This window comes from Fonsecaea monophora (genome assembly GCF_001642475.1).
Source record: "Fonsecaea monophora strain CBS 269.37 chromosome Unknown Scaff65, whole genome shotgun sequence".
Classification (NCBI taxonomy): Eukaryota; Fungi; Ascomycota; class Eurotiomycetes; order Chaetothyriales; family Herpotrichiellaceae; genus Fonsecaea; species Fonsecaea monophora.
The window spans coordinates 144,061-158,561 of record NW_019173996.1 but is presented as its reverse complement, the minus strand read 5'-3'; the positions used below and the strand labels follow the sequence as shown (position 1 = coordinate 158,561).

Sequence of the window (14,501 nt, the reverse complement as noted above, 5' to 3'; positions counted from 1 at the left end):
GAGTCTCTGACCCTCGCGTGAAAAACTTGCTGACTACTATGTAGCTAAATCTGAATCCATAAAGGGAATGGCCTTGCCTGGGATCCTTACAGGCCGGCACTGGTGGCCTTGTGGGCCCCCGGTTAGCTCAGCCTCGTCTGCGTCGGCTCGGCAGGTACAAGGCTGCGGCTCCCGGCTTATCGGCATTCACCATATCAACAGACTTACTAGGCCAGCAAACGCAGTCTGCAGGGGACAGAAAATGGCCTAGAAACAACAATGATGCTTCTTTTGACTTGGCTACATTCTCCATATGTTCTGCCCCAGAGAACTCTGACCTCTGAGACCTCTGCGTACTCGGTCCATGCACGTGGAACCCTCCCCCACTCTTGCAGGTGCACCGCGTCCAGACACTCCCCTGAGGCTAGCAAGCTCGACTACACACGGAGCTGTGCTCATGTTTCAATTCTTCCCATCTTTTGTGACGGCCAGATTCTCGTGAGTCTCAGCCCTCGCCATTCCCTTTTCCTTCTCCGCGTCTGCTGCCTCGGCCGCCTCCTCTTCCAACACCGCTTCCTCAAAGCTCAAGTTGACCTCGTCCCCGAAAAGGATACCCATGTCTTCCAGTGTCTTCCCTTTTGTCTCGGGGAGGTAGAAGTATACGAGAAGCCAGTACACGACACTGAGTGCGATCAAGACGATGTAGAACTTGTAGCCGATATTCGAAAACGCTGTGGGGGCGACCTCGAGGAGGATGACGGTGGCGAGGAACTGACCCATGACGCTAAACGAAATGCCGAAGCTTCGGACCACCATGGGAAAGATCTCAGAGGGAATGATATACTGCGGGGAGGACAAGTTTCAGCAATAAAAGCCAAAGCAAAATGTTCAAAGGACCAATCGCTTACCATGGTGGCGTCACAGAATCCCGAGTAAAAAAGGACAAAAAGGAAGATGAAGAAGACGCCAAATCCCAGGCCGACCTTGTTAGTAGATCCGGTCTCGACGAAACGGGCTGTCATGGCAGCCTCTCCCGCCAGACAAACAATGAGACCCACGATTCCGATCACTAGACACGTGGAGTCAACAATGACATGCTTAGGGGCTGTAAGACAAGGATCACCTACACATGTATCTTCTGCGGCCAACCCTGTCGACGAGAATTGAACAGGACAAATTTCCAAAGATGCAGAGCAGGTTCATCAGACCTATAGCACCCTGGTCAATCCACTGAATGAAGAGTCGCCCCCAGGAGGAAATCTGCTTGTACTTACTGAGCATTAGCAGCGGCATATGGTCTTTGAGACCCAGGCTGGCAAATATGCGAGCACTGTAGTTGCTGATAACCAGCGACCCAGTGCACATGTTCCCGAATTGCACTAGAAAGCCCAATCCCAGGCGTCGCATAAGACTCTTGGTGCGGAAAGTCAACCTGGCTTGGCCCCAAGGGCCTACTACATTGTGCCGGCGCTCGAAGTTGATCTGCTCCCGGATCTGCCTGAACTCGGCGTGGGCGTAAGTGTCATGAGTGTCGGATTTGGAGGCGTGGAGGCGGCGCAGCGTGTCCCAAGCTTTGTCGTCCTGACCTTGACTCATAACTTCAGAGAACAGTCAGCAACGGGGTGCTCAGCAGGGTGAAGTCAATAGAGCAAGCGTACGCCACCGTGGAGAGTATGGAAGGGCAAAGGAGCCGAGGAACAAGATGGCAGTCGGCGCAATCTGGACACCCAGAGGAAATCGCCATTGGAACTGTCCATATTTCGCAAACGAACACCCGTACGTGACGAAGCCTGGCTCCGGGTCAGTCGTCTAACCCTGGTCAAAGTGAGTCCAGCCATCTTACAGGACAAACAATACGCGGTGCCTGTCAAACCGTCAGAAGCGGTTCCTCAAGTTGAACCAGATGTCTCGAGGAAACGACGGACCTATAAGCACTCCGTGCATTCCAACCATGAACCCACGTGAATCTGCAGGTGCAATCTCGGCTTGATATAGTGGAACCAATGTCACCAGCTCTCCTATGGGGTATGTGAGCTGAAATCCAGGGTGTTCATGCTGGCACGGCTCTCCTACCGATACCGAAGCCCTAGTAATATGAATCAGTTTGTTGCGCGAGAGAAAGGTACCGGGGTCTACTGAAACACGTACCATGATGAAACGGCTCACGACGAACATGGGGACATTGACCGATGCCGTGGATATGATGGCTCCGGTGGTCGCAATCAGACTGCCAATCTGCAGACCTCTTTTACGACCATAATATTCCGAGGACCATATATTGAATCCGCAGCCGAGTGCACCTGTATCAAAGTCCTCAGTAGGATATCCCTGGAGGGGGCCCAGGCACCAAAATCACCTCCTGCCGAGTAAACCCCATTGACCGTGCCGATGATCTTGTGCTCAGTCAGTAGATGCATGGAGAATGCGGGTCTGTAGACGTACAGCGTTTGTGTAGCTGCCTTGGATGTCGAGACCCATATAGTCGTACCATGAGGGTACCCCTGGAGACGGACATCCATGAGTGCCAATGCTTTCACCGCGCATCGAGTCCTCTTACCAAGAAGTGCCCCGAACACTGAGGATGCATATCCATAGCCTGGGGTCGACGGTCAACCGTTTGTCATCGTTCACCAACACCCGACAAAGGACCTACTCAAGCTGCCAAAAGCGACAAAGAGGGCTATTAGGGGCACGTAGGCGTTGCGTGGCCGGGGAATCAATCTTGTCTTTGTACTGATGCCGGTCGTCATGGTGGCTGCTGTCTGCACGAATTGAGACAGATGAAAGCTTGCCGAGAATCCTGGGGATTTTGAACTACAACGGGGATTCTGGGGTAGAAAACGTGTTTCTTTAATACCAATCCGCCAATATCTTTGTATTTCCGAACCATGCGGCCGGTGCTCGGCAGCTAGTTGTTGTGCTAGAAGCCGACCAAGGAGAACAAAGTCCGACAAAGTCTGTTTAGGACCCGAGAATTCGTTAACTGCTCTTTTTTTTTTCCTTTCAGGGAGACCACGAGTTTAGCTCATGGTGGTGAAACTCAGTTGTTGAGCCGGACTTGGGGGTTCTGGGCCGGTATAGATCAGAGCCGTGTATACCCTGATCAAGGTTCGAAGGACACCGGCAGATGTACAACAGAGGGGTTGATAATGAAGCCACAATTATGTTCGATATTATGAAAGGAATTAGGTCTCAAGGAAAGATACTATTTGTGTAGATGTTTTGGGCTTAGATGTATATGCACTTCTACGTCCGCAGGATGTGCTCGACCATGGCACTTGTCTCAACACGCAATACCTCCGTCAACAGAGTAGACCGCCCCAGTAATAAAGCTGGCATCGTCGCTGAGAAGAAAGGCAATGAGGTTGGCCGGCTCCTCGGGCTGGCCCAACCGCCTGAGAGCCATGCCCTGATATGTCTTGGTGACAGGATGTTCACTGTCGGTACCTCCGGCCTCTTTCAACAGCCTCTCAAACAGTGGAGTTTGGATCGGGCCACTATCATTGTCGTCGCTCAGGTTAGTATAAAGTCCCGTATACCCCTTTACAATGTAATTGGAGGGAGAGAAAAGAGGCTCGGAAAATGCTATCACTCACGGCGCAATGGCGTTCACTCTGATGCCCTTTGGTCCGACGTCTTTGGCCACCGTCCTGGTCAGGCCTACAACTCCATGTTTGCTCGTCGAATAAGCCGAGATGCCATTCCTGCCCATGACTCCCGCGAGGCTGGATACGTTCACGATCGAGGCACCCGCCTTCATTACTCGCAGCTGGGCCCGGACGCAGTACATGAGCCCCGTCAAGTTTATGGACAGGACATAATCCCATTCCTCGTCGGTCGTGTCGGTGAGGTCAGCGAAGAGACGAGTCTTGCCGTCTACCGCGGCCAGATTTGCTGCTCCATCCAGACGGCCAAATTTCTGGCTAGTCGATGTGATCCAGTCGTCGACAGCTTTGCTCGAGGCGACATCTACCTTGGTTCCGACGACTTTGGCCCCAGTCCTGCTGATTTCGGACACGACTTGCTTCAGGTCTTCATCCTGGATGTCGGCTAGAGCCAACGTGGCGCCGCGAGAGGCGCAAATCTTGGACAGAGCCTTCCCAATCCCTGAGGCTGCCCCGGTGATTGCAATGACCTTACCCTGGAGACTTGCCATGGCCGACGAGATAGGTCAAAAGTCTTGTCTTGGGGCGCCTCGTATCGAACACTTTGCCAAAGCGTTCTTAGATTGTACAAGATGTCGGGAGAAGGAGAAGTTCTTCGAGCAATTGGAAGCCGGGGGTTGGTTTCTGCTGACCTCCTCACAACTCAAGAACTTATATCGCTCTCTACGGTCTACATACAAGGCCATAGTACAAAATAGCTCAACCGACTGGTTCGGAGAGTCACAACTACAGAGGGCGGAGGGTCTCCTACGCTAGATCTCCCACGGCTGTGCCCTCCAGCATTGTTTGTCATTCTCGAGTACTTATTTCCACGAGCCGAAGCTTCGGCGCCGAGTGAGTGTCTTACCGGACACTACAACCACAGAATTTTACTTGGCTCCGGTTCCACTTGGTTCTCGAGAATCTCGTTCTACTGACGCACTTGAGAATGAGAGTGGAGGAGGTCCTTGCCGCCATCACCCAATCTCCCAGGGAGCCAAGTGACCAGCTGGGCGCCATGATCTCGCCACCATCACTAACCCCTCGGTTACCTTCCCTCGCGCCCCACGGGGGGCTCAGGTGCTGAGTTATTTGGTGCGGGGGGGTTGATTTTGAGTTCCGATGGTGAGAGAATTGCAAGGCTCGTGGTAAATCGTCAAGGTCAAGCTCCCAAGTTGCGACTCTGCTCTGTAGCGACCCCGACTATCTTCAATTTCCCGCACATGTAATCCACCATGGCGACAGAATTTCCGACAGAAGACACACAGGGAGTAGAGAATGGAGATACACAAGGCTCTGCGACCACGTCCGAGGGCAACAGAGCTCGCAAGAAGGGCAGGGCCTGCATTCCGTGCCACGAACGCAAGCTCAAGTGCAACGCCTCGGGACTAGGAAGTCCCTGCACTCGATGCATCACCAGCGGCCGAGCAGATATCTGTATACCTTTCCCAGAGAGACCACGATGGTACGATCAGGCACTACCTGCAGACCTATACATTTCATATCTAACACGTGAAAAAAACAGCGTCAAACGAAGAAAGACAGCGAATACGTCGTACGCGAGTGTGCCAGATGTTTTGGGAGAAACCCAACTTCAGGGCTCTGATCACATAGGCGTAAGAGCTGATTCAGTGGGATGAACCTGGTTGAGTAGACACATTACATGTTGCTGACAAAAGTCCAGACGTCGCTGGTCGAAATCAATCCCTTGTTGGATGACCCTCGTAATATATCGAACTTGAATGACAATCCTCCAGCGAACGAGCACAACTCTGGAACAAAAGCCTCTGATGGTGAGTTGTCTGCCCGCACCTCCACTTGCTGGTTCGTCAGTCCCCTGGGCTCCAAAGCGACTGACCATGAAACTTTGGCAAAAGGGACGGACGAGTCTTGCGTAGCAGTCGAGGAGGAAGACGCGCACCTGCAAATGTACTTGGAGATGTCCAAGTGGCCGTTCGACGGGGCATCACCCACGAAATTGTCGCACCCGGAAAGCGGCAGGGAAGTCATCGAGCTTTTGGAAGGCGAAGATTCGATTGCGATATTGGGCGAGGCCCTCGGACGCAAGCAGCGCGGGAGACTCGTGCGCATCGTCCTCAAAGATCCCCATCGCCCGGGGGATCCATCTCGGAGCCACCCTCAGATGGACGCGGTCGACTACGAATATTTACAACGAAAAGGCGCCTTTAGGATGCCGCCCCGTGAGGCACGGTAAGGCAATTCGTCGCTCGTCTTCTCCGGGACCACTTGCGGGGACAGATGCTAACGGGGAAACAGTGATAAGATGATTCGTTTGTATTTCGAGCGCGTCTATCCCTATACACCCGTACTGGACCGAGAAGAGTTCATACAGGAGTACAGAGCGGATCAGTGCTCGCCCTTTGTGCTCTCGGCGATGCTGGCCAATGTGGTTCCCTATATGTCGCTGGAGCTCTTACTCGAAGCTGGCTTCTCAGACCGCCTGGCCGCGCAAAAGTCATTCTATTCCAAGGCGCAATTGCTCTACGACTTTTGCGCCGAGAGGAGGCCGCTCCGGCTCCTCCAGGGTTCCCTGATCCTGAGCTCCCTGAGTCCGTCCTTCTCGCCAGACCGGGACTTTCGCTACTGGCTGACAAACTCGGTGCGGTTGGCGATCCAGATGGGATTCCACCGCGAACACGTCCTCAAGAACTTGGGCCCGGGCACGGCGAAGCTGTTTCGTCGAATCTGGTGGACGCTGTACAACCGAGACGTCCTCTTGAATGTGTCGGGTCACTATACCGTCAGGAGGATTCGCGACTGCGACTTTGACACAAAAAGTCTCACCGAAGACGACTGGGAACCACCGACGGCGGAGCCCCTGGACGATCTGATCCCCCCGATTCCTCGTATACAAAAGCTCTATTTCCTCGAGGCGTGCAAATTGTCAATCATATGTATGTATTGTTGCCTCGTCGTCACTTTGACAATCCCCTCCCTAACTCTCATGACTAAGTTTGTACGGGACTAGGCGGACAATTTATCCAGACATTCCGCACAGCAGGAGTAACGCCGTCAGAAGAGGACTGTCTGAGGGTGGGAAATGCGCTCACAAGCTGGCGGTGTGCACTGCCAGTCGAGTTTCACCTGGAGGGCGTTGGCCAATGGACGGCTCAAAACATATGGATCCTGTTGATCATTGCGTTGAGCTATCGACTGGAATGCATTCTTTGCCGTGCTCTTCGGCAGCGGTATCAATCATTCAACGACCACGAGAAGGCCCAAGAAGCCGCGCAAAAGCAGGAGAATGCCTTGTTCGAGGTGGATACGGTCATTGAACGGGTTCTCCAGAACGGAATCGCGCACCTGTTTCCCCTGTCGCTGTATGTCCCTGCATGACCCCCTGTGTGTACCCTCGTAACTTTTCCCCCCAAATCCCGAAAGTGCCCACTAACGAGTGTGACTCCTGGGTTTCCAGAACGACCTGTGTCTCTGCGGTGCTGGCATTGCACATTGAAAGCGCCCTCCAGCCAAACATTTCCCCCGGGCAAAAGTTTGTGACTCGGGCTCGGATCCACACGGGATTGACATACATGCGCGAGACGTGTGAGTACTGGGGTGCGCTGAAGTGGACGCTGCGCATGTTGGAAGTCATCGTCGAGCAAACCGGGCTGTCTGCGACCCCGACCGCGAAACCCGTCGCCGATGCCGACGGTTCCAACACGACCGATCCTCCCCGAAGTCCACAGTTCTCCATCTCGTTCAGCGAGGTTGACGACACGCTGAACCTGGGCGTGGATGACCTGTGGGGTCCCCTGATGCGCCGGGACGATGACTGGGTCCAGGATTTCCTGGGCTCGAACCTCCTGAGGCCGGACACGGATTTCGACCTGTGACCAGCCGCTCCAGGTCGTCGAATCGAGGAGGCATTTTCTTAGACCAGACAAACAACGATATTCCCGACGTATATTTCACCTGCATGGCGGACTCGGTGTTCGATGGGCAGAGGAAGACTTGCGTTACGCCTGTAGAGCGACATGGTCCTGGTGCTGTCTGTACTTGTAGATAGATTAGCTCAAGCCGTATACTCAGGTCTATGGGTTGGACATTTGCAGCCGACAGCATCAATGGAAGCTTGTTTCCAGAGTCCATATATACGTGCAAACACCTCCGTGCCATTCTGGAGATTGGTCCAGCGACTCCTCAACTCCGAGTAGATGTTAGTCTGGTAATTATAACTCCCAGTCTGGCTTGTCATGCATGAGCCCTAGAGGGACAAAGAGCAGATTCTCGACAAAAGGCACCGTAGCCGTACCGTACCGTGTCGTGTCTATGTCCGATCCCCGGACCCTGCCTCGGGAGTTTGTCTGGGGTCTGGGGTCATGCGAGCTCCAAGCCGTTAGTACAAAATCATCGGCCCAGATGGTCGTCGTTCGGCTGAACTCAGTTGCTCGATCGGCTCGACTCGGCCGCAAACAGCACCAGATCCCACGTACAGAGAGTGCTACGACTGATGACATCGGGTTGTCCATGTATGTATGGATATTATCGTTTAGCTTTTTGCTTCTTACTGATACTATTGCTTTTTCTCCCTGCAACGCCGCGCCCCGCACCAGGTCAGACATTGTGTCCGAATATTTCCTTGTATCTACCTGCTCGTATTGTTTATATCCGTACGCCCAAGAGCTCTAGGTCGAGATCAGATCAAGTTATATAGATTCCCTGTCACATTATTGCGGTACCGCAGCTTATTTAATAACTTTTTCTCTATATATATCTCCATCCACGTTCGAGGATACCCAAGCCTCAGAGCAATGGCATATGCAAAAGGAGTGGTAGACTGTACCCGAGAGCCCGATACGTCGAGGCTCAAGGGGAAGAGCGTCATCATCACAGGAGGTGAGTTGAACATACCTATACAAGCTATGGTACTAGAGTCAACAACCACGTACTAATGCATTCCCGTGCGCCATGTGTGATTAGGTGCGAATGGAATGGGTTTGGAAGCTGTCAAACTGTTTGCTCAGGCTGAGTGGGTTTTCCCTTCCCTGTCTCTCCTGGTCCTGCTCGCTCGCTTGGTCTTCACTAACATACAACAGCGCCTTTGTGACATTCTGCGACGTGAATGAGGCCGAGGGCAAAAAGGTTGAGGCGCAACTTGGACTGTGAGTTTGATGACCGACATTCCCCCCCAAGCAGATCACTGGATAATCCATATGTGCGGCGGTGCTGACTCGGGGTAGAAGCAACGTCAACTTCGTCAAGGCCGACGTGACCAAGTGGGAAGATCAGGTGCAGGTGTTCAAGGCCGCCAAAGCAAAGTCGCCGCATAACAGCGTCGATGTCGTTATTGCCAATGCGGGAATCAGCGGCGCAGATATTCTTCACAAGGTGGACGGTATGGTTATCCCCTTTCCTATCTCTGTCAGTGATTTAAGCTGTCGCTCACAATGTGTCAACCGCCTCAATAGACAGCGATGAAGCAGTCAAGCCAGAACTGAGTATCGTCAACATCGATCTCATCGGCGTCATGTACACGCTGAAGCTGGCGCGCCATTACTTTGCCCGGCAGCCCGACACTGAGGAGAGAGATCGATGCTTTATGATCACGGCCAGCCTGGCCGGGTTTATGGACTTACCTGAGTCGCCACAGTACACGGCGGCGAAATGGGGATGCCGTGGTCTGATGCGTTGCCTTCGTCGGACCAGCGTTCTGGACAAGACGAGATACAACAATATCTGCCCGTGGTATGTTTTGTCTCTTCTTTTGATGAAAAATCAAAGGGAACAAGGGTTATTGTATTGTGTATTAACCACCCGATAACAAGGTTCATATCGTCCGCCATCCGCCCTCCCCAAGTCGAGGCCTACTACTTGAGCAAAGGTATCTCATTCTGTCAAGGCTCCGACGCCGCCCGGGCCATGGTATACGTCGCCAGCGATAAATCCATCAATGGTTAGCTAAGCCTCCTAACCTCTTGAGGAAAACTCAATAGCTAATGTTTCCAGGCCGATCTTTGGCCATTCTCCCGCGAGAAATCGCCGCCGCAGGGTTCAGGGACGTAAACCTGGATGACTACGAGGATGGGGATTTGCTAGATACTTTTCAGAACCAGTTGATTGCCATCAATCGGAATTTGAACGATGCGGCGGCAGCCACTACAAAATAGAAAACCTATATATCTCGCGGGATCCTGGGATGAATTGTCTATCACAATAGAGATTCCGGGTGTGGGAGGGGCCACTCTACTGAAGGGGCCATATATTCATATACATATGCTTGTACAAGGCAACATTTAAGACTATTTCCCTCCCCCCTCATTTTTTGGCCTGGTTTTCCTCCTATCAGACGGTCAGACATTGATTGGTTATCAACACACCACCCACGAACAACTAAGTATATGCTGCCAGCTGGTAGCTAGTAGCTAGCACTGGCCAGATCTATCCCGATGCGTCCTGACAAGGTAGCTGTCCGGCTCGCAGATCGGCTCTTGTCAACCAACCTACGGCTCTTCCTGTCCACCCACTCATTCACCGGCAACACCCCTCTCCTTGGACCAAGTGGATATCCTCTGAACATCCTGGCCCGAACACTTGGAGTCGCGCTCCTGAATGAACACGCGCCGATAGGCCATCTGTGCCCTCCGGCTCACGGCCTCTGCTCGAAAGTGGGCATCCGGGATGCCAGGGTGATGAATCTATCTATCTGTACCTCGCTGGCCAGATACAGCCACAGTGACAGTGCTAGTTACTTGTAGGAGCTTGCCATCTATCTACCTTCCTAGTGATCTACGTGTATCTGCCTTTTATATCCTTTAGCCCTTATTTGGTCTTGTCCTTTGTTCGACTGTGTGCCGCTTGGGATATATAGATACTACACGATACACGATATTTTGCCCAGGTTCAACAGACTCGGTGAATCCTATGCGGACTTAGCTTGCCAGTTCGAACAAACATGCCGTTCGAGACAGAACTTACTCGTCGGCTGGGGATTCGAGGTATTTTACCATTTACTATACCTTTCCGAAAACCATTCATTTGAGCTTGCACACTGCTAATTCGACCACCCAGTCCCTGTCGTCCAGGGTGGAATGCAATGGGTCGGCTACGCGGAGCTGGCCTCTGCCGTGTCCAATGCCGGCGGTCTAGGGATTGTAGGTACAACGGCACGATGTCGGATTTGCCATTGATAAGGTGTTGTGAAGAGAGGAACAAAAGAAAAACTGACCTTTTCCTCACCAGCTGACGGCCCTGACGCAACCGACGCCTGAAGATCTGAGGCTAGAGATCCGGAAGTGCAGGACCATGACCGACAAGCCGTTCGGCGTCAACATCACCCTCCTGCCCACGCTGAACGCCCCGCCGTACCTGGAATACGCGCAGGTGGCCATTGACGAGGGCGTGCGCATCATTGAAACGGCGGGAAACTCTCCGGGCCCGGTGATCGCCCGACTCAAAGACGCAGGCTGCACCGTCCTGCACAAATGCACCACCATCAGACACGCCGCGTCGGCCGTCAAGCTCGGGGTGGATTTCCTGAGCATCGACGGGTTCGAGTGCGCGGGACACGTGGGCGAGTCGGACATCACCAACCTGATCCTGCTGTCCCGCGCGAGACAGTCTCTCGGTATCCCGTTCATCGCCTCGGGCGGCTTCGCAGACGGGTACGGCCTCGCGGCCGCCCTCAGCCTGGGCGCCGAGGGCATCAACATGGGCACGCGGTTCATGTGCACGATCGAAGCCCCCGTCCACCAGAACATCAAACAGGCCATCGTCGACGCGCAGGAGACCGACACCCAGCTCGTCCTCCGCCGATGGCGGAATACCTCGCGCCTGTTCAAGAACAAGGTGACGGCCGAAGCGACGCGGATCGAGCGCGAAAGCACGACGGGCAACTTCGACGAAGTCGCGCCGTACGTCTCCGGCAAGCGCGGCCGACAGGTCTTTCTCAACGGCGACAAGGACTTTGGCGTCTGGACCGCCGGCCAGGTCATCGGCCTGATCCACGACATTCCCTCGTGTAGAGACCTGATCGATCGGATTGAGCGGGAAGCCGTCGACGTGTTGGACAGGAGCCGGAGGTTGTACAAGCCACATGCCAAACAGCAGGGGAGATTGTAGAGGGCGCTCGAGGTATCGACCTATCTCTGGTTCAGGAACGGAATTCCTGTCTTCGGGTCCCGTTAGAAATCCATAGATGATGTACTCGTTCGACCGCTCTTGAAACCATATATGCGTCAAGCTCTGCCAAACGATCCAATCTCCCAACTCTCCATGCTGATGTACATGATCCGAAATGATGGGTATCAATATAGCGCATTGGTACTAACACCTTTATTCCGGCATAATCAACAAATCAAGTGGCCAAGTCGACCGGAGAAAAGGAGGAAATACAGCGGGCCGGAGTAACGAAAAGAGACTTTGGGGTAAAACCAAGCATGATCACATGAACCTTTTTGATGGGATATCATGGAACATCTGTATTTTTTGCGGAGGAATATATTATATTTTTCTTCACTCTCGCAGTCTAGGTACCGTAGCTCACAACCTCGCTCTCGTCTCTCCGACCGTCCGCTCGTCTGCCTCCCCCAGAGCGAGATGGCGGATCCGTCTCCTCGCCGCCTCGGGGCCCTCGCCCTTGATGATCTCGTCGGTCGTCCAGTCGGGGTTGAACGTCGCGCGGTTGAGCGGGTTGACCACGTGTGCGCGCCGGAACAGGTCGTTGTACACGTCCCCGTCGTACCGGCCCAGCGAGCTGGCGAGCAGGTAGTCCGGGATGGACCAGGCGTCGACGAGCCGGACGGCGTGGGGCCGGACCCGCGCCATGAGCGCCTCGATGCGGCGCGTCGTGTGTCGGAGCTGGGCGACCTGGGCGGCATTGGAGGTCAGGAATTCCAGCGCCGAGGCGTCGAGCGTGAACAGCGCAAAGAGTCGGAATAGCACGCCGAGGAGCGATGCCGTGTCTCGATCTAGTGCACCGTTCGGGCTGGAGCTGGTGCTGGACGCCGCAGTCACCGCGTTGTAAAAGTTCGAGACGAGCAGGCTTTCCGAGTGCGCCTTGCTGGCTCTGTGGAGGGAGATCATCAGGCTGGTCCACGGCCGGCATTCGACCACGCGGGCTTGATAGAGCTGATAAGACAGGTACGCGGCGCGATGTTGGAACGCCTTGACCAAGTCCTCATCGCACTCGAAAATGTCAAATGTATGGGGGACCACGTCCCGGGCACGGAGGAACTCTTTAAACTGGACATCTATCGGCTCCTGCGCCGGAGTATCCGGGTACTTGATGGCTTCGGACATTCGTTTGATCAGGTAAGTCGCCGTCTGTTGCGTGATCATCCAATTATCCCCCTCAACGGTCGGTTTGGACAGGTACTCGTTGTTCAGGGCGACCATGCCGCTGTCGCCCCCGAACCCGTGCCCGCCCATCGCTCGTCTGCAGGTTTCGATCCCGTCGGCCACGAGGGTCGTGCACAGCGACTTCAAGCCCGACGAGCTTGCGTGCATCTCGGCCAGCCGCGAAAAGTCGCCTTTTTGTTCAATCGACGCCCGGGTTTGCCAGTAGAGACTCTCCATCGCGGCCCCAGTGTAGTGGAGGGCAAAGACCGTGGCAAGCAGGGGTAGGATCCTGATCTGCACCGTGGGGTAGTTCAACACGGCCTGCTCAGGTGCGTCGCCTCTCGCATCTCGATCTGGAAACTGATGTCTGATCGAGAGGTAGCGCACGGCGACGGTGCACGCCCTCGCCAGCACCAGTCGGGCGTGCATGACGATCTGCGCGCGGACATACGTCAACGAGCCGTACACCATCGCCGGCTTCTCTGACGCGGTATTTGGGATCCCAAGCTCGGCGTTGAACCTCGCGTACCTCGACAAAAGCGCCGAAGAGGGCACCCTTAGGTGGTCGAAGAGCATGTAGCCATTGTCCATGGCGGCGTATCCGTACTTGGGCCCAATATCGCCAATGGTGATCCTCGGCAAGGGTTCGAACGTCTTCATATCGCGCACCTGCACGATGAACTGGTGCGGCCCGTACGACTTGTAGAGGTTGGTCTTCGGGTCCGGCGCAAGGAGCTGTGCCACCACCACGGCGTGGTTCGCGGTCCTGCCTAGACTTCCACACCACCACTTGCTGGCGGTTAGTGTCGGACTGTGTATTTCGAACTCTCTCGTTCGAGGGTCCCATCTGGCGACGCACTCCAGCCCCTTGACGTTACTGCCGTGTCCGAGTTCGGTCTGGCAGTAGGCGCCGATGATTTCCCAGTTGTCGACTTTTGGAAGCCAATACTCCTTTTGCGCGTCGCTGCCTTGTTCGCGAATCGATGTTTTGAACAGGAGAAGCTGCAGAGCATAAGGGCCCATCTCGTCGATGAGATAGCTCGCCATGTTGTAGTCTTGTTCGTCCCAGCCATGTTTGGTCGCGAGCCGTGTAACCGTTTTGGCTCGAGCGAGGCCGAGTTGGTATCTTTCCGGATGGCCCAGGTTGAGTTGGTTCTGCTTCGAAAAGACTGGCTCTCGCGCCAAAATTCGCAAGATTCTCTTCTGCCGCTCGAGGAATTCGTCCGCGAGCAAGTGTCTCGCAAGCTGCTCGGTGTCGATGCTGGACCGAGCGCGCTCATCCGCCAGGATCTGAGTGCATTGGGGGTCTGCTGGCTTCAGCCGCTGCGTAAAGTCGGCCATGACTACCAGAATCCTCGACGGCGAATTGGAAACAAGCAAGACAAACAGCCTTGTACCACACCATCTTCGAAGGCTCTAGGAATGTTTACTGACTTTGTGTTCCTCGAGATTCATGCAAATGAGGCTCCGTTGTCGGTAACCAGAAACCATGTCGTCCGAGCCGATCGCAGCTAGGCCGATCCTAGCCGTATATGGCCTTAGGCTTTAGGAATGAAAGCTGCGGTCGGCGGCGATAGCTGT

At 54.3% G+C, this 14,501-nt stretch overlaps 6 protein-coding genes across 6 annotated transcripts; 3 read left to right on the top strand and 3 right to left on the bottom strand.

The window, feature by feature from the left end:
* Positions 1-441: 441 nt before the first annotated feature.
* On the bottom strand, positions 442-2,729 carry AYO21_07971 (hypothetical protein; the record flags this gene model as incomplete). The annotated part of the gene is made up of 13 exons (XM_022657923.1): positions 442-822; positions 888-1,048; positions 1,107-1,187; positions 1,254-1,577; positions 1,638-1,769; positions 1,823-1,843; positions 1,905-1,997; positions 2,053-2,065; positions 2,128-2,279; positions 2,336-2,372; positions 2,422-2,480; positions 2,537-2,575; positions 2,633-2,729. The coding sequence occupies 13 exons, from the start codon at positions 2,727-2,729 to the stop codon at positions 442-444; spliced, it is 1,590 nt and encodes a 529-aa protein (XP_022509817.1).
* Positions 2,730-3,262: 533 nt separating this feature from the next.
* AYO21_07970 (hypothetical protein) lies at positions 3,263-4,135 on the bottom strand (the record flags this gene model as incomplete). The annotated part of the gene is made up of 2 exons (XM_022657922.1): positions 3,263-3,476; positions 3,576-4,135. The coding sequence occupies 2 exons, from the start codon at positions 4,133-4,135 to the stop codon at positions 3,263-3,265; spliced, it is 774 nt and encodes a 257-aa protein (XP_022509816.1).
* Positions 4,136-4,858: 723 nt separating this feature from the next.
* AYO21_07969 (hypothetical protein) lies at positions 4,859-7,477 on the top strand (the record flags this gene model as incomplete). Its single annotated transcript, XM_022657921.1, has 7 exons — positions 4,859-5,088; positions 5,149-5,239; positions 5,308-5,416; positions 5,501-5,834; positions 5,901-6,538; positions 6,598-6,964; positions 7,060-7,477. 7 exons carry the CDS (start codon positions 4,859-4,861, stop codon positions 7,475-7,477), a joined length of 2,187 nt encoding a protein of 728 aa, XP_022509815.1.
* Positions 7,478-8,395: 918 nt separating this feature from the next.
* Positions 8,396-9,751, top strand: AYO21_07968 (hypothetical protein; the record flags this gene model as incomplete). The annotated part of the gene is made up of 7 exons (XM_022657920.1): positions 8,396-8,480; positions 8,565-8,613; positions 8,681-8,746; positions 8,825-8,979; positions 9,053-9,329; positions 9,410-9,537; positions 9,591-9,751. 7 exons carry the CDS (start codon positions 8,396-8,398, stop codon positions 9,749-9,751), a joined length of 921 nt encoding a protein of 306 aa, XP_022509814.1.
* A 785-nt stretch (positions 9,752-10,536) lies between these two features.
* On the top strand, positions 10,537-11,702 carry AYO21_07967 (hypothetical protein; the record flags this gene model as incomplete). The annotated part of the gene is made up of 3 exons (XM_022657919.1): positions 10,537-10,579; positions 10,653-10,735; positions 10,824-11,702. 3 exons carry the CDS (start codon positions 10,537-10,539, stop codon positions 11,700-11,702), a joined length of 1,005 nt encoding a protein of 334 aa, XP_022509813.1.
* A 420-nt stretch (positions 11,703-12,122) lies between these two features.
* AYO21_07966 (hypothetical protein) lies at positions 12,123-14,261 on the bottom strand (the record flags this gene model as incomplete). Its single annotated transcript, XM_022657918.1, has 1 exon — positions 12,123-14,261. One exon carries the CDS (start codon positions 14,259-14,261, stop codon positions 12,123-12,125), a length of 2,139 nt encoding a protein of 712 aa, XP_022509812.1.
* Positions 14,262-14,501: the final 240 nt, after the last annotated feature.